Here is a 21,697-nt window from a genome sequence, read left to right on the forward strand (position 1 = left end):
AAGCGTGATGGAATAAAATGTAGTAGAGATATAGGAGTGAGGGAGAAGAAATATAAATAGTAGTAGCTGTCATTCCTTTAATAATTGCATTTAGCAATTATTCTATCATCTTAATCCATTATGTATAGGAAGAGATATATAGCAGGAGAGTGTTTAATTTGTTTGTCAAAATTGCTTGTATTTTCAGAGTTCTGCAAAGCATACTTCTATTACTATACTGAGCGAAAAGGGGGATAAATGGGAATGTTTTAGTGCTGTTTTGAGAGCTGAGGAAAATGGGATGTCATGTAACTATAAAGAAGTTAATGCAGGATGTTCAAAGATAGACCAAGAGTTGTTAAAGGAAATACAGATTCTAATGCAAAATTTAAACGCTATCCATGGCACTCATCTGCAGTATTTGTTTCATTTGTGACTTTCTTTAAAAGCAGTCTAGCCTGTAACAGTACATTGTGTTGTGAGCAAAAATACAAAAAACCTCAATGCACTATGTTTTATGACTGGCAGAGGAACATGATGTATTTAATTTGCGACAGCTTATGAGTTTAACAACATCACTTTTGAGATTCTTCTTAAATTTAACACTTACATTTGATATGCAAGTATAGGACATAGTTTTATGTACAAATAAAATTGTCAATGTATTATGTGGTGTTGTGAAATTCGTTTGTAAAGATGAATATGTATTTGCATTTCATGATAGGAAAAAATATGCATGTACATCTTTCTAGTTCACTTAAAGGCATTTATTATAATTTTTAGCATACAAGCAAGTCTAATCTTTTGTTGAATCTGTATATAAAGGGCTTTAATGCACTTTGGAACATTCCAAAAGGAATTATTTCTGCATTGTTCTGGAGATTGGTAAGAGTGAAGTGTTTGAACTCAAAGATGCGAGTCCTGTATTTGAAAAGGAGAAATCAAATACACAGTACAAAAGTTAGAGCAGTAAAGCAGAAGATCTAGGTGAGATAGTGAACTGCCAATTGAATGCATTGAAGCTAGACTTTTATTCTGGGATGAGTTAATACAATACATGGAGTCACTGAAGATAATTATTTAATACTGTAAATGTCTGTGGATAACTACACAATTCTTGAGAGCCGTGCTCTGAACTAGGGAAATACCTAATGAAGCACTAGAATGGGTGATGTTGAAAGATTATGGGATTCCTTTTTTTAAGACTGGTCAGGAAAGCAGCTGTTGAGGAAGCTTTACACTGATCTACCTCAAAGTGTGAGAAAGTGAATGAGGTATCTTGCATTTATTTACTTCTCTGGTATGAATTCTTTTTTCAGTGGGTTTAATTAAGATATATTGGTTTCTTGAGAATAATTGGCAGTAATTGCTGTTTGGCCACTTTTGAAGGGACAGTTTCATGTGATTATTGTTGAAGGCAGGAGTTAGTGATCAGAAACAACTGCCTACACTTTAAACTGATTGCCTTGGTTTGTGAGAGGCTATACTTTTTAGGCATTTCTGTACCAAATGCAGCTTTTGTTTCTTAACAAATGTTAAGAACTGTCCATGTTATGCTACTTGTCTGGCTGCATGATACCATACCGCATTGAAGTGCATTTCAAGGTGTTAATCTGTGTTGAGATGCCTGAGAGGCAATATTCCAACATAGATGTCAAATTCAGTGGAGTGGAGGATGCCTTAGTTTCTTAATGTGAAGATACACAGTTCCTGGGATTGTCTATCCTCTGTGGTCCAGCCCAGTGCAAAACAGATCTTGTTCAATGTCCTGTTTCAAATTATGTTTGTGTTCAGTTTTAGTATGATGTATGCTTAATAAAATGGTTTATTGTATCAAAGCAGGCTTGTAAATGACCAAAAAAATACAAACTGGTATGTGTTCCTTTTTTGTAATGTTTCTGAAGTAACTTAATACTCTAATCACTTACATTTGCTCATTTAATCCGTTTGTTTAATTCAATAGTTTTTTCCATTGTTGGTTGTTGTAGTTTTATGCTTGGTGGGGGGAGTGGGGAACCCTCAAAGATGGGTTAAGAAAAATCCCCTTTATCTTATAAGAAGTGAACTGCAAGTGTCCAGTAGTGCTGAGGATGGGCAAAAAACTGTAAACGCCTTTTCTCTCTTAAATTTCTTCTGCTGTAAAGGAGGTAGAAAGCTGATGATATCAAGGGAATATCTTCTATATTAGGCAATGGTTTATTACAGTGAGTTTTTGTTGAGTGCTAAGCTCCTAGCATTGGCTTGCAGGAGAATCCCAAATGCATTTGACTTTTAGAAATGAGGTTAGGTGCTGTGGCTACTAGTTATAACAATGCCCCTTATCTTTAGCAGTGAAATGACCCTGTAGTAGCTTATAAAACTAGAGTTTTGCTGTAGTCTGAAAGTATTGGAAGAGTGAAATACAGATTCAGATTTGAAACTCAGAATTGACCTAACATTTGAAACTAGCACGTGTAAGAGGCTTACATGAAATATTGAAGCCAGTAAATCTGGTACTCAAATAGATATATTAATACTTAGACCTCAGGCTTTTTCTGTAGTCTGTCTCATGAGGTTAAGTGTGTTTTGTCCATGTTTTACCAGTTTTAATGTAGGTCAAAACTGGGCCCTGGCTAGAATTGGCTTGCTTAATGAAGAAGTGGTACATAAAACTTTTTAATAGTTACAACTGTAAAGTGATAGTACTGGGCTGTAACTTATGAGCAACTTCAGGATTTAAGATGATTTGTTTTCATGTAAAACTGTAGTTGCTATACACAAAGCTTACTGATGTTGTTGGGTTGCTTGTGAGCAGTGTGTAACTTTCTGATCTCACAGGGCAAAACTAATGTTCAGACTATATGCTGAAGTTCTCTCATAAGTAAATGTGAAAAGTAATGTGTATATGTATTTTTTTTTTTTTTAGATGATGCATTGGAAGATTTAAAATCTCAAAAGAAAAAAATAGTAAGTAAAACTTCAAGTAAAACTAGTCATTGTCTAGTGTTTTTGCATCTCTACAAATTGAGTTTGATTGTAATGTATAGATGAAGAGCTGAGGGGAGGAGGAACTATTGCCATTCCTTTTTTGTACATTTTCAAGTACAACACAAGGTTTTCCTTAGGCAAAAATTACAAGAAGTCCTGCTTGTATATGAGAATAAGTTGCCATTTCAGCTCTGTTAGATCTGTTAATTGAGTTCGTTTAACCTGAAAATGAAAGTGTGCTTTAACCTACTCATTGCTGACTAATTCTTTTACTTTAGGTTTATAAAAGGTATTAGTTGTTACAGTCATTTAAGAACATACAGTATAATTGTATTTTTAATAGTAACTTTATCACTTAATTTCTTGTTCATACATAGCAGAAAGGACTTCTGTCTTGTCTGATTTCACTTTTTCTTTAAGTAATAGATTGATACCTCACTGCATCACTGTTTATTTCCCTTTTATTTTATTTATTTATTTTGTTACCTATTTCTTCCATTACATTCTTTCCCCTTGAAAATTTATCTTCTATGTGTTATCCCATCAGTTTTCTTGAGGTAGTCTATTTTATGAGCTATGTGAATGAGTTAACAGTATGAGACTGGTATATGCCAGGTCTTTGCTTCAGCTGATCAACACCTAATCTCAGTAAGATGGATTTTGAAAGGAAAAGATTCCAAGTCTTTGATAACTTACACTGTTTGGAAAGTTCATAAGACTGAAAGCTATTTCATGTCTAGTCAGTCATGAAGTAAGGAAAGATGATCTCTGTTTACCCATATTGTTGGCTTCATCTCCTACCTTGCAGTAGAAATATAATTTAAAAAAAAAAACCTCTGAAATTTGAATTATAAGGCTTTATTGTTAATGAGTATCCTGAAGTAGTCACCTCATGCTTTCTGGACTGTAAAAACAATAACCTGTAACCTAATTGTGTAACTGTCCTTTGATAAAGAGGATTTGCTGATATTTTTATCTCCTTATCTTTATATTAAGGAATCCATTAAATTAACTTCTGTGGTTGGAGAGGTGGTAAAGAGGTGCCAGAGAGGCTTATGTTTTCTGAGAATGGATTAAATATAACTGTTAAGTTTTTAGTCTTATTTTACAAAAACTGCTTAATTGAAATTAGTCTTTCCAATTTACGTAGTTACAGAATTGCTTTAGAGGAAAAGTTCTCCAAGCAGAAACAACACTATAGAGAGCAAAACAGCTTTTGTAGTCTTAAATTTAATACCTTCTACATTTTGGATAAGTTACTTTACTGTTCTTCTACAATAAAACTTTCATGATTACAGAAATGTCAAATTTTGTGTGCAAGATTAACACTTAGATAAGACAATAATTGAATAAAGGATTTAGATTAGTCAGGAAAAATAAGAGCTGATTTATAATGGAGAGTTTTATTATATTCTGGAAATTGATACCGTTAAAGCATTGAGATAAAAATGAATGTTTTACATATGAAAAATGAGTCAAAACTAGGTATTGCGGGAGAGCAGGCTGCAGTTAAAACAGCTGCACCAATATTCTGTGAACAGTATAGAAATTGCAGTGTAACTATGGGGAGGTAAAAGCTGAAAATATAAATTTAGGAGGATATATGTATGTATTTGGCTTTAATTATTAAAGCCAAACTACTAAGAAGAACTGATAAAACCGTTCTGAGTATTTGTCCAGTCCAGGAAGTCCAATAACCTTTAACTTGTCAACCTTTCAATCTGAAGGGGAAGAAGGGGGAAGTCAATGATTATCTCTAGATTTGGTAGATATATAAATCCAATTCCTTGCTGAAGGCTTACTGCAACCTCTTGAATCAGTGTGTTGTCAGTATTTTTGACTCAAAAGATTTACTCAGGAGTTTCATCATTATTTAAAGGTATTCAATTAAGCATTAAAATTAGATCATCATATATGAAACCTAGCATGTTGAAATGAGCTGAAAGTAGATGCAAGTAATGAGACAGAATGTAAGTTGGCTCTTGAATAAAAACACTTTTGAAATTGCATTATGTAATAACTTTTAGATGCTGTTCAGATTCAGTTTCACTTTGGTTTCATTTTCTTAGTCTCATCTGTGGCTATGAATAACTGTAGTAACTCCCACTCCCACTAAAAACTTCTTCACCAAGCAAAATAGCGGGAATGGTGGAGGGAGGAGTGTTGTGTTTTTTTCTTCCTGTTGGACTGATTTGCTACTGAATTTGCAAATAAAAGTAGTGACTAAGAAATTTACATCCAGATCTTCAAAGTGTCTGGCACAAGTAAATTAAGTATTACCTACTCATTTGTAATGCAGATAGTTGTCCAGACACTGCCAGTCTGCCACAAAAGCTGTTTTTTACTTCATTGAAGCTCAGTCACCTGACTGCTAGAAAACTCTTACATTAAGACAATTGGCTATTTAGTTTTAAGAAGTTATAGTACCTGTGTTTTAGAGGCATGCAGTTCATCTTTCCCTTAGTGACCTTCCTTACATGCTGGAAAGTATCAGTAATGGAGTAAGCTCCTATCTACTAGATATACCCTGGTGGTTGTGCAATTAGTTGCTCAATAGAACTTTCCGATCTGTTAAAAAGCATCAGTCTTTGATATCATAATCATATAGTTTTATTGTGGGTAAAGCATCTGACAAAAATATAGATACTTCATCTTGAAATGCCCATTAATATTGTCTGTAGTTTATTTTGAGTCAAAGTTTAATACTTTTTTCCCCAAAGAACTGAGTCTCTTCAGTACTGTTTTCCTAGTGAGTGGTTCAGAACATGTTGAGTGCTTCTTTAGGGCACGGGGGAGGCAGGATTGAGTGCTTTAGCTATAATTAAGGAACTACTTGAAGATGCAATTTTTTTTTTCTCCTTAATCACAAAGGAGATACTGGTTATGTTCATGATTGTGTAGCTGCCATTTTGGCCTCTAGAGCTCTCCAGGATGTCAGCCCTTAAGCCTGAATGTGTATAGAGAAGCAAGTTCAAAGGTTTACATATAAAAGCAAGGGCACAGGACATATTAAGCATCTGCAGGTGGGAGTTGGTGGAGACTTTACCTGAAATGGCAGTCTTAAAAAGATGGAATAATTCTTAGCTTGATGGTGAAATTACTAAGATAGCATAGCAATTCCTTTGCTGATACTAGAATTAAATGTTGCTGAATTTTGCTCAGCTATTTGGTTATAGTAGCCTGAATGGAATACTGGACTTGGACAGACTTTCTAGCTGTTTCAAGTAAGACTTTCTAAAGTTTATATCTGTTTGTTTCCCAAGAAAAACAAAATGTCTGATTTCAAGGCTGCCTTGGAGTCATCTGAGAAGCAACATACAAAGTTTGCTATTTAATACAATTAATTTTTAATGACCCTTGTGTTCCAGACATAGAAAACTGCAGATATTTTTGATAACTTTCCATATATGACAAGAATTCTGTTAGGAATTAACCACCTTGCAAGCCTAGTCTTCTCTATACGGTATATCTTAGAGTACTGAAAACTTGCAAGATGAAGCTCAATCTATAATGAAAAATCATTTTTACTGAGAAATGATTGGATGTGGTGCTACTTATGTGTATTGCAGTGTTCACAGAAAAAAGCATCTTTGCTATATGTGCTTACGTATCTTGTATGGTAGACTGAAACTAATCTTGTAGCTTTGTGTGAACATAAAGAAATACCTCTGTAGCTGGGTTTGATACACCAAGTGGTTTAGTTTGAGAACTCATGTGGTAATATGAAGAATAAGCAATCTGCACTGTGCCAATACTTCAGATTTCCAGTTGTTAAGTCACATTACAAGAAGCTTAACATATATTACTTGTATTACTCTTCAATATAGGCAACTGATGTAGTTGCCGCAGGAATTCTGTTTTACTTGCCAGTTGGAAAGGAGGCCATCCATGCAGTTATTCATAGAAAGAAAATGTGGTACACGACCATGTTTCTTTATTAAGATGTGGTTAATTCCATGAAATAGTTTGAAAATCCGTGATTAGAATGGTATTAATAGTCACAGAGACTTCACTTGTGAATCCGGTTACTGTGCATTTCAACTTGATAATAATACTGTGAATTAGCCTTTGGCGGAAAGTAGAAAGCATTTTTGTGGGAAAAGTTTTGGATCTAAGAGAAGAGTATTATGGAAAAAGATCAGGAGTCGAGCAATTCTCTGTCAGTGAGCCAGTGCTCAGCACTAGGTTAACCTTTTCTGAGGCTACGTCTGTAGGTTTGGTGAATGATCCAGGAGTCAGTATGTTGATTTGCATTTGTAAATGAACTTGCTGTGGAAGTGCACAAGCCAGCTTCTACTGTGCAAGTTGAGATAAATATTTAGATTTTTACACTCTCAAGCCTTTTGTTGCATGTAGTATTTATACTAATTTGTTCAAAGACTTAGGTAAGGTCTGTGACCTGTTTGATTCCTTATAATTTGGTATTGTCAGCCAAATTTCAATTAGTTCTAGAAAAGTATATTCTAGAAGTGCAACCATGAAACTGAGTCTGCTCACAGAAATTTCGACAGTTTCTGTGAATTCTCAAGAAGTTTGTAAAGGCTCAGTTGTGCAACTGTTCAGATTCAACTTTACTAGGATTATGAAGCTATGTATGAATTTCAAAATATAAGTAACTTCTTGAAAATATCCATTAATTTGAAAATGTGAAGAATAACTAGGTGACAATGAATCCTGTGATGAGAGCTAAATTTTTCCATTTCAAAATAATATATATTTTAATTTTGCAAAAACAGTAATACATGAATACATGAATAACTACCATCCTATCAATTACTGATTGAGAAAAAAGCATAGTAGATAGTGTCAAGTGATTGTGGAACATTTTTTTCCCCCCTAAATGTCATCTTGTGCTAAAGGTTATTTCTCATTTTCTTGTGTTGACTACAAAGAAGAACCCATAAAGACGATTGTGTGCATTGCTCGTTCATTGATATAGAGGGACTCAGGGTTCTCAGTTTGATTTGGGGGCAAGATTTTGATGCTTGATTGTCAACACTGACCCTTTAATTTGGAGGGTTATCTTATGGGTTCCACTTTTATGAGTAATAAATACTCTTTTCCCCATGTTAGACCCTTAATTCTGATCTTATTACACACTGTGACATTTTTTATGAAGTTAGTGGGTGAAATCCAAAGTCCTGCTGAAATACAAATTTAGGAAATTGATTTTTATTTCCCTGTTCACTCCCTTTTCTTTCAGCTGTTCTTAATTAACAACCTGTATAGTCTCTTGCCTTAAACTTCTGCTAGTGAGTGTGAGTGAGCCATTCAATGGATACTGTAAACTCATTAGTTGGAGTGAATTTTATTTACAGTCTGAGGTCTATATAAATGTAAAACCACTACACTATCTATATAGCTGAAATCTTAGTTTCTCATTTGTAAAATAATAACCTAAAAGTTACGTTAGTGCGGTATTTGTTATTTTAACAGTGATAAATGAGTTTGAGAACTTAATTCTTTGGCCACTGACCTTTTCTGTTTTGCTGTTTCTGCCAACAGCCAAACTTAAACAAACAAACAAAAAAACCCAAAAAAACCCAACCAACCAAACAAAAAAAGCTGAATGTGAATGTGGCCATTGGTCAGCATATCTAGGGGGAAAGGTCTCCTTAAGCTATTGTACAATACATATTAGCTATTTGTCATAACTTCAGCTATTTGTGTTTTAAAGTTAAGCTTCTCCTGATGTTGGCTATTAACCACTAAAATGATACTTTACTTGTGATTATTTTTTTAATTAAGCCCATGTATTAGCTATAAAGCCACTTGAGTGCATTGTAAATAAAATGGTGTAATAATGAAGTGCTTTAATTACACCTCCTAAAGTATGCATAGTTCTCAGTACATTTTTTATTTAAATTCTTAACATGTTCACTTTTTTCTGAAAAGCAGTTTGATTCACTGTAAAGATGGAGATCCAGCCTTTAAAGTCATTTGAGCAAATTCTGTGGCTGTTCTCTAGTTAGGAAGTTTTCACAGTATTTGCAGCAAGCTAATTGCTTCTGCTAATAAATAATCTAAAATCGATGCTGACAGCAGTTAACTGGCACAGAGACTTTATTCTGTAAAGCACTTGGCTAATGACCTTCTTTAAATTAATAGCATTAAGTGCTATGAGGAAATAAATCTAAGGAATTGCCTGTCATTTGCTTGTCATGTCTAATAACTTCCAATAATGATGGCTGATAGATTTTTGCACATGCCATTATTGAAGTTGTGCATGTAATTATTCTCCTCATTATATGTAAACAATTAGCAATATTTGGTGTTTCCTTGCAATAAAGCTGTTAAATACAAGTAGCCCATTAAAGGTTAGTAACTTTTTTTAAGCAAAACTTCATTTCCTTTGAATACAGCAAATCTGAAGGTGTCTGACCATGGTACTGGTTCATTGGTATGAGCTTCAGATTTGGGAACTTTGTTGCCAGTAATGGGCGGTGATAAGGGGGAAATATTATGGAGAATTCTGTTCTGACCTGTGGAACTTTGTTTCCAGCTCGAAGAAGTAATGGAGAAGGAAACTTACAAGACTGCGAAATTAATTCTTGAGCGGTTTGATCCAGAATCAAATGCAAAGGTATTGCATTGCAAATCTTGGTGTTGATCCTGCCTCAGTATAAAAGATATCATGGAGCTGAGCATTCACATGATGTAATTTATAATTAATTGGCAGGAGGCTGAACTCCCATCTGCTGGAACATCTGCAACCCCCAGACCTGGTCAAGGTAATAGCCCTGTAAAACATCTGTTCTTTAGCATAGATACTCGTCTTTCATAGTAATACCTGCTATAGAAGTCTCTCCATGATAAAATTTGTAGATCGATGACCTTTTCTAGGGTTAGACTGTTTATTAGACTATGCCCATTAGTGTTCTTTATTTTTCAAATAATGTATCAATTAGTAAAGGCTGATGCTATTCCACCTAGCAGAATGTTTAATGCTGCTTGATGCTGATGCATAGAGAATCAGGTCCTTGCTGCCTGCTGAGTATCTACTTGCAATTTTTCTAGAATACTGAATGACTGTCAGAAGTATTATATAATGTTCATTGGCTTAGCTTTTCAATTCTGTTACCGTTTCTGTCTAATCAGACCTTTCCTAATGCAGCATTTAAACTACTTTTATATAGTGGATAGAGAGATACCACAAAACTAATGCAGAAATCAAGTATTTTCTAGATGCTAAAAATGAACAGTTCTTTACTCTTTAGACTGTCCCATTTAAAGATGCTGTTGCATAGAATAAAAAGAAATGGAAATAACTTACAACATGCATTTCAATGAAGCCTGTTTCTAGATTGCACATAGAGATTTATAGATTGGAAAGAAATAAAGGCCCCTCAACCCAGTAGAGTGTTTGCATTGAAAATGTCGGCTGGAATTTTGGGGGGAAATAAAATTTGTGGATATTTATACAAAGTACCTTTAAGCTTTTCTTAACTTTAAGTATAACATGCTGTAGTTAATTGCAGTAATACTAATATTTTCAGTCTAAAGACAACCTAGTATACTGATGCTCAAGATGGATTACCTACAAAAAAATCTGGCTCAAGTCAATATAAGGACTAATTTGTTTTTACAACCAAGTTAAGTCTGTAGGGGCTGTGGAAAACAAACTGTAGAATCAGAGGTGTCATTTCCCATAGAAGAATTGTATTGCTGTAGAGTGTACACTAGGATTGTCAGCTTTTGTGTGTCAAACACTTTTGAGAAGGCTTTGAAGTAGCCAAACTTACTTATGTCTCATTTTTCACTCTTGGAGTGCATGGCAACTGGATTTACTAACAATGGTGTTCTGTAAGCTGTTCCTGCAGGGTCAAATCTACTATTTTGTTCTTGCTTTACTTGAAATTGTCATTAAAATATTTTAGCCCATCCTTACTTGTTGACATTCACAATGAGTACTTGCAGTGTGGTATGTTCACAGTCAAGTTTTTATCTTTTCTGGTGTCCTAGACACAACAGCTTTTCTTTAAGTTTGCTCCTTACCTGTCACTTGTGTCATTCTATTTCTGTAGTATTCATACATTTTAAAGGCTGAGGGCCTGTTCTGACTCAGTGTTCGGTTGTTGCCAGTGTTGACAATGAGTTGTTGCCAATTTTCTGTCATACCTGTAATGCTTAGGTAGAATGTTTAACTCCTTATGTTTGTTGTTCTCATTGAGATACACTAGAAATCAGCTCCAGACTAATGTGACATCTGTTTGTAGAATGCAAGTAATGCTGACTAGGGAATGAAACTGCCTGGAAATGTATGTTTTTGCTTAGAGATCTAGAGATCTTCAAAGATGTGAGATGTTCAAAGATATCTGTGAAAGAGTAGTTGTCTGTAGACATAGGCTAGCAGATTAAATCCCTAGTTTTCTGTAGGAGATAGTTGTAAATGTGTTGGGACTTAGCTATCATTTAATGTTATAGTGAATTCTCTTCTTGTGCCTTACTTAAGGCTGAAAATATACATCCAAGACTAGTTTATGGATAGGTTGTTAATTTTAAATTGCAATAGCTGAGATTAACTGCAGCAAAAAGCGCAAAGTAAAAATGTAGATACTGACATATATCAATTATGTTTTGGATTAACAAGCTATAAATCAAATGGTCGATGAGAAATCTTTAGTCATCCTGGCTTTATTAAGAGATCAGCATTCTTGAAACTCGTAAAGAGTTAAGTGATTTTCTCCTTTTCATGGCAGACTGATTAGCAATGGTGACAATTAAGTTGCTCTGTCTGTAATAGCTAACCAGTCTTGTGCATGTTTGTGTTTATAAAGCATAGCGCACATGCTTGTCATCAAGGTTCTGAAATAGTCAAAAGCTGGCGAATTGACTCCAGCATGTAGTACACTGATTTTTGACTTGACTGTTAATAGCAGGGATATGAGAGAGAGCTTCTGAGAGAGCTGAATTAAAAGTATTTCTGAAAGAATGGCACTATGGCCTGTGTTAGTAAATGTGGTAGAATAGGAATAAATTTGTAGAATGAAACTATTATTGCTGAGGAGTTTACTGAGACTTTGAAAGGAGGATAACTGATGACCAAGGTATGATCAGTTTGGACTCAATGTATATGAGGCAGCTGATGAAAAGTTAGGTGGTATGTTTTTGACTTAGCTGAAATGGAAACTTGTGCTTTCCACTGTAATTATTTACTACAAAGATTTAGTGGATCAGAACTACATAATAGTTTGTTCTCCAAGGAAAGATTATAGTGCCCCAGTACTTTTGCTTCTGTCTCTTAATTTTTGCGATTTTTGGCATTTTGACACCTATTTATTAAATAATTCAGTCTTAACAGAAGTTTCATATGAATCTTGAGCTTGGCATAAGAAAACACCTGGAAGTCCAGAAGGAAAAGGAATTGAAAGCTTTTTAAATGCAATTTGATCTAGTCAAATTTTTTGAGGGATAGAGTTAATAAGTGTGTAGTTGTTCAGTAATCTAGCTGTATCAAGAAAATATACTTATATTTCAACAGTGGTATGAATACATATCAACAATATCCTGTTGTTGATAGCAGTTCCCTCAGTTATGCTGATACAACTGTTAGCAGGCCTGTAATGTAAATGAGATCACTGCATGATCTAAATAAAAAATAATGCAAGTACAGATGGCTGCAAGCTGTGAGATGTGTATGGACACCAGAAGAAAGAAAATTCCTAGTTTTGCACTAAAGCCAAAAATTAACTGCATACTGACCTGCACTGTGCTCTTTTTCCTTGCACTAACGCTTGAAAAACAATGCATTTGTTTTCCTCTACAAAAATGAAGGAGTTTCAGAAGTGTCCGTATGCTCATAAATGTGAAATATATGGCTGTTCCACCATTGGCAATATTCTAATGTTCTTTAAGAGATCATATTGAAGGCCCAGTTGTGAGTAACCCTGTTCATTAGTGTCTGCTTATGAGTCAGTATTGTTCAGTGCAAATAACTACAGAATTTGGACCTTGGTGGTCTCGAATAAAAGATCTATTTTTAAGTTATTCGTCTGTCTTTGTACAGCTGGCTTGCAAATGCGCAAAGAATGTTTAGGAAAATCTTTCTCTTACACAGAAACACAGAATGGTTGAGGTTGGAAGGGACTTCTGGAGATCTAGTCCAACTCCCCTACTCAAGCAGGTCCCTTCCAACCTCAGCCATTCTATGTTTCTGCATGATTCTGACTGAAGATACCAGAGTTGTCTTTTTCTCCTTTTGGTGGATATTAATCATATTTATATGTACAGATAAGTAGGCAAGAGGATAGCCTACATATGATGCCATTTCACAGCTCTAGATGTTGGCAACTTTCCCAAATGAACTTCTGTTTGACCTACTGCTCCAATAATAAGGAACTCTTCCTTAACTTGTATAAGCTGATGTCAGCCCCAGCCCCTACTGGAGCAATCATATATAATATTATATAATAAATAAATGGGATAATATATAATGGGGTAATATTTCCCTTTCAGGGACAGGTATCATTCTTTCAAAGTTCAGCGCACCCATCTCCCTGTGGTCATGCAATTGCCAGTGGAGTTGTAAAGTATCTGTTAAGAATTTAAAGTCTTCCAGTTGTCACAAAGTCAATAGATAAAATCTCTAATCTTTAAACTCTTCAGGGCATTAACTTAAAGTCCAATTCTAATGTGAAATTCCATTTGTTGCGAAGGTATCTAAGGAAGCTGGTTGAAAACAAGTGGGTACTGGAAATGGTGTTACTCTGTGGAGCATACTGTAGCCTTAGGTTTAAATATTCTTTGGGTATGCCTTTTATAGACAGACTAAGCTGTCACTTGTTAACCACGTTAATGTCCAGAGTCCTGAAGTGAGGGTTAAACTTCAAATTGATTTGTTGCAGTAGTATATTTCAAAAGCTGTTTAGTTGGAGGTGATTAGGTGTAGTGGATGCTAGTGACCACTGTTCCTGAACCTGGTTTGTTTTGGTAAACAAACTTGTGTATAAGATAATGGAACTTCAGGTTTTCATACATTTGTATTATATCCAAATTTTAATGCATTACTGGGATGATATTCCCATAGGTGTTAATGAGAACACTTTTTCAGGTAAGAAGAGCTGAAGAAACTTAAGGTTTTTTTTTATAGTTGTTGCTTAATAGTAACTCTTGATAGTGGAGTGAGAAGAGAGAAAAGTAACTGCATTCCTCTAGAGCCCATTCACGTTCTGTGACAATCCAAGCAAATGTCCTGTTGATAGTGTTGTTGAGCAGAGTAAATGAAACTGTATGACCTAGTAGCTTGTTCTGGTTTTGGAACTATTTCATTTAACCAATCTGAAAAAAAGATCTGATAACTCTGAGCACTTAGCCGAGGTATTGTAGATATTAGCTGAATAATTTTAGGTCCTGTGGAAAACAAAATATTTGGAAGCATATTTAAACCATGGAGTCAAATAGTGGTCAGTTCTGCTTGTACATTGTTGGCTGAATCTACCTGTTCATGGCTCCATATCTTCTGGCTTAGAGTATGCAATTGTATGGTAAGTATCTGCTAACTTTTTTTCTGGAAGACTGAGTGTATAAAAGTTAATGATCATTGCTATTAAAATACAGCATTCTGTTTGAGTTTAATTTCTATGGCATACTCAGGCAGGCTGCTGGTAGTCTTTGGTCATAGACCTTTCTGGTTTTGTTTGACTAGGTTATTTCTGTGCTGATTAGAACAGCAATATTAATGTGCTTTGACTAATAACTCTTGCTTATTGTAACGCTAGATGTTGAATTCAGTATGCATGTGTTCTTGTCAGAAATCCGTCAGAGGACCACAGCTCAAAGAAATGCTTCTACACCCACTTCTGCAACTCCTAAACAAGGCTCTCCAAAATCACCTGTTCCAGTAACAGCATCTCCTAATCTGCAGAGAGACCCATCAGCTCTGAGCGGACCCCTGGAAAGAACTGTTGTGCCATCCTTGCAGTCAAATGTTTTACCAAGACGCCCTGGGTCCCCTGCTACTTCAGTGCCTGGAATGGGTAAACAGAGCACTTAATGTTATTTACAGTTTATATTGTTTTCTCTGGTTACCAATAAAATAGGCCATTTTCAGACAGTATGGAAATGGCATTTCATTTGGAAATAGCAGAGCAGTTATCTGATTAAGTGGGAGTTCCATATTCAATTAGCCATAACTCTTTACAGCTGGTACCTTTTGATGCTGAAACTATTGCCTGAGCTCATTTAACTGTTATGGCTTCTTTGTTTAAATGGCAATAAAACTTTGCAGTATTCTGTAGTCAACAATATAGCATACCTTTTTATGTCCTTGGTTTAGGGGAGCTCTATGTTTATATAAATCAGGTAAAGAGAATGCTTTCAGAATAGAGTCATGTTTCTCACTAAACCCTGCGCATATTTCCTAACATGCATCTTGACATTTATTTGAATTTTTATTCTGGCAGAGATATTAATGTAGCATAGATTAAAGTGTAAAATACAGAGTACCCTGGAAAAGTCGTCTTCACCTTATAGCTGAATTTTTCTAAAGTTACACGTTGGGTACAGTAGTCAAAAGTTTAGCAACAGTTTGGTTGAGATCTTATAGAAGCGAATGCTCTTCTGAATTGGTTTTGTATCCTGAAGATGCTTTTCCCTGGATTTCTGCCTAGTGTTCAGATTGGGTGAGTTTTCTCAAATAAAGCATGAACAGAATTACACAGGAGGGATACCAAACTTAGAGTTTTGGGGGAATTTTGTTCCTGTTCTCAAGGATATCAAAACTGTATGGTTTAGTGCCAGGCCTTTCATTTGTTGTGGGATGCCTGGCAATTTGATCACAAGGCAAAAAAGGGATAAAACTGTCTTGAATATAGGAAGGATGCAACTTGACAGGATTCTTTTGAGCACTACTGTAATAGAGTAATTCTTTTTTTTTTTTTCTTCCCCTTTAGGCAATGGTAAAGAATAGTTTTTTACCTGTGTCCCTGGTTTCAACTTTAAGAAACTTAAGTCTTACTAACTGTACTTACTAACTGTACTTACTTGCATGATACAATCTAAAAATAGGACTATACATAATACATTGACACCCTGTCTCTCAGTGGAAAAAGTTGGGCAGCTGGATTTCAAAATATCTGTTCATAGTGTTCAGTGTAGCGGCATAAACTTGTCGTATGAAGAAGTTGTGATCTCCTCTCTGTAGAGTCCATTAAGCCTTGTTTTTTGATTAATAACTGTTGATCTTTATTATGAAACTGCTAATACTGTTTTTAGCCCTAAATTGAAATGCAAAGGCAAGTTGTTAATCTTGATTATCTTGAAGGTATCAGAAATAAGCTACTCACAGCAGGAAACTGGGCATTTGATTTCAAACTAAGTTTTCTGAAACCTGTTTACTGAAAGTGTCATAATGAGTTTAAAATTCCATGTACCTTCTTGGTTAAGAAGCTGCCTAAATAATAACATAATATCAACTGCATGTTGCAGGGTTTTTTCCTTAGGGAAAGATTTAGGCAAACTGAATACATTGTACTAAGTTCAACCTTTACTCCAGCAATGGTTCAAAAAAATTAATGAGATTTTTTTTTCAAGGGACAGGTGCCAAGTCTGTTAATTAAAAAAAAAAAAGTTCTTAATGCAGATTTTGTATATACTGTATAGGCACATTTTTTTTCCCAGTAATAACTGGTCTCTTGAACAAACTTAGTGCTTTCTGTCAGGTGTAGAAATGGAAACCACTGGAATTTCCAGTTAATGCAGAAACCCTGTTTTTCCTGAATTTGCCAAACTTTCTGGGCATATAAGATCTCAGTTGCAGATGTAGTGAAAAGTATGTAAATTCTGTTTCTGAGAGTAATATCATTGCATCTAAGTTTACGCATGGCTTGCAACAAATACGAATAGCCTTAATTATCTCTAAAGTAGAGAAGATTAATAATTCATTTTCATTATACTATATTTTGTAGAGGAGAATCAATTTAACGTGTATTACCACCGAGCTCCCATATGTTTGAAAATTAATAACCAGCAGGTAGTTGAGAGTTTGCCAAGTTTTGCGAAAATGACCAGTCTTTCTACAATGATTGCTTTTGATGTTTATATTAATTACTGGTGTCCATAACAGCATGAGAACCAAGATGCTTGGTTTGAGTTATTAGTAGGCAGGTAATTGAAGATACTCTTGGAGCATGTTCTAATGTTTCGTATCTCTAGATAGCTTTACTTTTTAACTTCTAGAAACTTTCATATATTGGTAGTATACAGGTCATATGAAAACTCAATCTTCTGAATAGAAGGCTAAATATGGGCTTGAGTTTTAACCAAATATCTACAAAATTATTCCAGAGTTTTTTCTCTTGCATATTGCATCAGTGTTGCATATCTTTACCTTCATACTTGTATTGAGTGTTTTTCATTCACTTTTTTAATGGAAGCTTAAGGTCTGTCAGTGTTTTGTGAAGCCCTGGAAAATACATTTTGCCTGAAGTCTTCTCTTGACAGCTCTTTTTGAATCTGTAAAATGAAATGTAAGGCCCAGGAGATGTTGCATTGAGTTTGTCCTGGCTTGCTGCTTTGAGATTTTTTTTTAATCTTGGCTCTTACTTGTTGATGGAATACAGGAATAACTTAAATGCATTCACTGTTTTCTCTTGAATTATCAGTTCTTTTGTTGTTTGAAAATGGAGGTTATTTTAAAAACACTTATTTTGAGTGAAATGTCATCATACTTATTGAAGAGTTGTGAGTTACAGTGTCTTCTCAACAAATTTTATTGTGCTTATAAAGATTAAGATATTCCTTTTGGGTCAATTAACTAATATTGATGAGAAGAGATCTTGCTAAGTTTTGAAAGGCTGTGCTGTCAGAAATATTGTAACCTTAATGGCAAGATTAATCATATTCAACATGTAGCACTTCAGGAGGACATTTCCCAAAATTTTGGTGGTTCTTGAAACAATGTTTGTTTGCAGCAGGGAATTTATGTTTAGCTCTACACAGTGATTAAACATCAGGCCATAATCTAATTTCCTGCCATAACCTAATTTTTTTTCCTTTGTCCTTCCAATCTGTGATTAAAAGGTAGACTTGAAATAACAATTGCTGGCAGTTACATTTACTGCTGTATTTAAACTTAAAGTCCATGTTGGGTCAGTTTACCAAAGACTTGCTGTCCTGTCTTTGTGTATGTGGTTATGGGTACATGCTACTTCCGTGCATAGTTTTATGAAAAAATATCAGTTGCATTGCTGGAAGTGTTGACTTCATGCATGCCCCAATGTTGTCCCCAGCTAAGATGCTATAATGAAACTCTTCTCAGAAGTTTGAAGTCCACTGTTTTTCCATGATATTTTTGAATTAAATGTCCTTTCAAATTAGTTCAACTTAACAAACTCTGCTCTCTTGGTAGTCCTTTATTTAGGTTTTCTTTAAAATCCTTTTTGTGTCTTGGAGCAATGGGCTTAGTTTGTACTCAACTTCCTCCTCCGTTCATTGGCCATTATTTGGGGGATTCTGTTAAACAAATATTCCCAAGAAAATTACTGGAACCATATAGCAAATTCAAGAGAACTGAAAACTGAATCTACAGTCACCAAAAGCCCTTCTTTTAAGCCATGCCATTTGTATGTCTCTTTTTTTTTTTTTTTTGCTGGATATAGTGAGAATAGCTACAAGCCAGAACTTTTTCCTGAGGAAACTCTGGTTACTTTCAGTGTCTTGAAGGTTTTACTTCTAAGAATTAGTTCTTGCATGGCTTCAGACCATTACATGCTGATTTCTTTCATTGACAAGCAAAACTGCAGTAACAGCACAAGCTGCCTAGAGCTAATGGTGTATGGTGCTATGTGAGGTTATAGCACTGTCCCGCTAGAGGTATTCTTCCTCTACAGGGTGGCAGCGATCTATTTAATATGCTAAATATGATCCCAAATCATAGAATAGCTTCCTGAACTACTGGATGAGCTTTTGGGTATAGACAGTGGTTCACTGTGGAATGGGTGGCTAGTGGGTGTAGCAAAGTCTTGGCCTCTCAGGTATGTGGTGCGTTGTCCTGGAAAGAATCTCTCCTCCACATGAGCGTGGAGGTACGTCAGGACTTGTGAATAGTCTGCAGAACCCTTTGTTCTGAAGAGTAATTGCAGGTCAGAACCTAGGGGACAGTGCTTTGGAGGAGTAGGAAGTGTGTGCGTGTTTGTTCACAACCTTGCTGAGAAGCATTCAAGCTGTGGAACTTGATAATACTATCACCTGCAAAAAATGGTCTGATGGATGAGGTCATTAGATTAATCTTGGATAGTGTAAGTGCTCTCTAAAGGACACACTTTCAAGTGTATTCCCACCATTGGATCTCCCTGCAACAAGCCTATTTCACCATAGGTAAGAACAAGAAGTTTCCTCTTCCTTCAGAGCAAATACCAGTTCCCTAGTCTTCCACAGAAGGAAATGTTATTCCCCACTGATGTTTCTGCACTCAAGTGTTGGCAAAGTGGCTGGCTGTACCCAACTTAGTGTTTCACAGAACTGATGATGTATGTCTTCGGTATGAAACCTGCTAACATTAGTTGAAGTTTTTCCACCTAACCTTAACCATTTTGAACTCAAATAGGGCTTTGCAATATGACAAGTAGTTTTGTCTTCATGTTAAACTGAGTCTCATTTGATCTGTTAGGTTTAATAATTTTTCTCTTCAGTTGTCTAAAGTGACCTCCTTCTCCCAACTTCAGAGTTCTGAAAGGACTTCTTTGTTTGTCCTGTTTGAAAATGTCCTCTTTCGTGGCCTTTCAACATGAATCATAAAAGTCTTATGGAAATACTTTTAAGTTGTGTCCATTTAAATTCTTGTAAGTTCTGTAACTTATTCATCTCATACTCCTGTCTAAAATCTCTTGGCCAGTAGCATGGCCTTGGAAAACAGTTTCAGATACTTGGTTATTTGAATGGTGATATCTGAATGATTTAGACTTAATATCTTACCAAATCATGTTTTGCTCATATTATGCTTAGCATCTTCTGTATTAAGGCTGGAAGAGAAGGTAAATATAAGAGCTCAAAGCTACAAAAATGGAAATTGGCAGATGTTTTTGTACACTAGATCAGGTGTTTTACAACTTCTGTCAGTAGAAAGAAAAGTGCTTGCTGTTGGTCTGTTTTTGCTGCCGTGTGTAAACAAAAGTGGTAGCAACTATTGCTTGGTATTACCCATTTTTAAAGGAGTCTTATTTTGATAGTGGCTTAGTAAATACATGGATATTAACAATGACATTCTAACTTCTTTGACTAAGCATTAAAATGAAAGTATCTACCTTTCTGTCAAGTGTGGGATTACCAAGATATCAAAGGGCAAGACAGATTTAGTGTATAGGTTGAATGGATATTGTTTTTAGTTAAGTTCTGGAGTCCAGTAACTACACAGAAACCAATGGGTGCTTCTTTGGTAACTTTAGTTCTTTACTGGTGTAATTGGTTTTACCAATTTTACTAGTGTAAACTTGAATGATTGAATATGCAGATTTGAGAGTACATAAAGACACATGCTCTCAATGCATTAAGTTCTTTAAAGTTATGAATTTAATTAGATATCAAAGGTGTAAATGGTGGAACAATTTAAAGATAGGTTGGAAGAGGGGAAGAACTTTGAACTGTTGAGTTTAAAGAAGCCTTACAGCTTCCCTGATGGATTTAGAAATACCATTTATATTAAGTAGGTGCAATTATTTTATTATTGTAGCATGTACAGTAAACTATCAGGTTATATACAAAGCCAAAAATCAGTTTGACATATAGTTTGTGTCTTTCTAGGTCTTCATCCTCCAGGCCCTCCTTTAGCAAGACCTATTCTTCCTCGAGAAAGGGGAGTTGTGGATAGAGTTATTGAATATTTGGTTGGTGATGGTCCTCAGAACAGGTAAACTGTTACTAAAGGGAATACATAAATTTTTAAGAGGCAGTGAGCTGCTTAACCTTTCTTTCTTTTTTTTTTATTTTTCTTCTTAAACAGAGGGGCAAAGTTAGAAGTATTGCAAGCTACTTTGTGTTTTTCGTCCTAAATTTTCATAATGAAATGGCCCTTTTGTAGTGCTTCATCTGAAATCTGCTTGTAGGGAAAATGGTAAACTTTTTTGAGATTCATCTCCACTTTGAGCTGTATTAAACATGTGATACAAAAAGAAAAATCTTGAATATTCAACTGGGTGAATGAACCATACTTAACTAAAATCATTTGATTGTCTTAAGTCTTCGGCTTTATTACCATTACAGTTGCTTTCAGATTGCCTTCAGAACTGTCTAAACATATCAGAACTTCCACTACGATCATTTTTCATATTGACTGTATTCTAATGAAAGAAGAACTATTTAATAGTTGGGATGTGATTTTCTGACAAATCTGATATTTAAAATAAAAAAATCTGTTTAATCATGAGGCTTAAGTTGTAGCAAAGAATCTTTCACTGTTTTTAACCAACTTTAAAAACTGTTCTTTACAGTTTAAAGCCAAATAAATCTGTATGCACCTTTTAAGAGTAAATATCCAAGCTATTAGCAAATATCTGAGGTAAAATACATCTGTTACTACAGTGTCTTAATACTTAAAGCTATGTAATTATATTGCTAATGTTTTCTAGGTATGCCCTAATATGTCAGCAATGTTTTTCTCACAATGGTATGGCTTTGAAGGAGGAGTTTGAATATGTAGGTAAGAACTGATCTATAGTCTACTTCTGGTAGTCTGCTTATGTTTTATGACTAACATGCATCATGCCTCATTTTGGTTGCAATTAAGTACTTAGCTGGCACTGTGAAATGCCACTTCATG

At 35.1% G+C, this 21,697-nt stretch overlaps 1 protein-coding gene across 6 annotated transcripts in view; it reads left to right on the forward strand.

Annotated features, from left to right (window-relative positions):
- Window positions 1–21,697, forward strand: part of LNPK (lunapark, ER junction formation factor) — a 54,497-nt gene that overhangs the window by 11,497 nt on the left and 21,303 nt on the right. For all 6 annotated transcript variants that reach the window (XR_010884559.1, XR_010884562.1, XR_010884560.1 and 3 more), the window contains exons 6-11: window positions 2,885–2,925; window positions 9,449–9,529; window positions 9,626–9,677; window positions 14,697–14,921; window positions 20,683–20,788; window positions 21,507–21,577. Coding sequence is in view for 1 of the 6 variants with exons in the window: in XM_067299017.1 (XP_067155118.1) it covers window positions 2,885–2,925; window positions 9,449–9,529; window positions 9,626–9,677; window positions 14,697–14,921; window positions 20,683–20,788; window positions 21,507–21,577 (576 nt within the window). In the remaining 5 variants the exon portion in view is untranslated. The remainder of the gene's footprint in view (window positions 1–2,884; window positions 2,926–9,448; window positions 9,530–9,625; window positions 9,678–14,696; window positions 14,922–20,682; window positions 20,789–21,506; window positions 21,578–21,697) is intronic.

The sequence above is a fragment of the Apteryx mantelli genome, chromosome 6 (assembly GCF_036417845.1).
Source record: "Apteryx mantelli isolate bAptMan1 chromosome 6, bAptMan1.hap1, whole genome shotgun sequence".
Lineage (NCBI taxonomy): Eukaryota > Metazoa > Chordata > Aves > Apterygiformes > Apterygidae > Apteryx > Apteryx mantelli.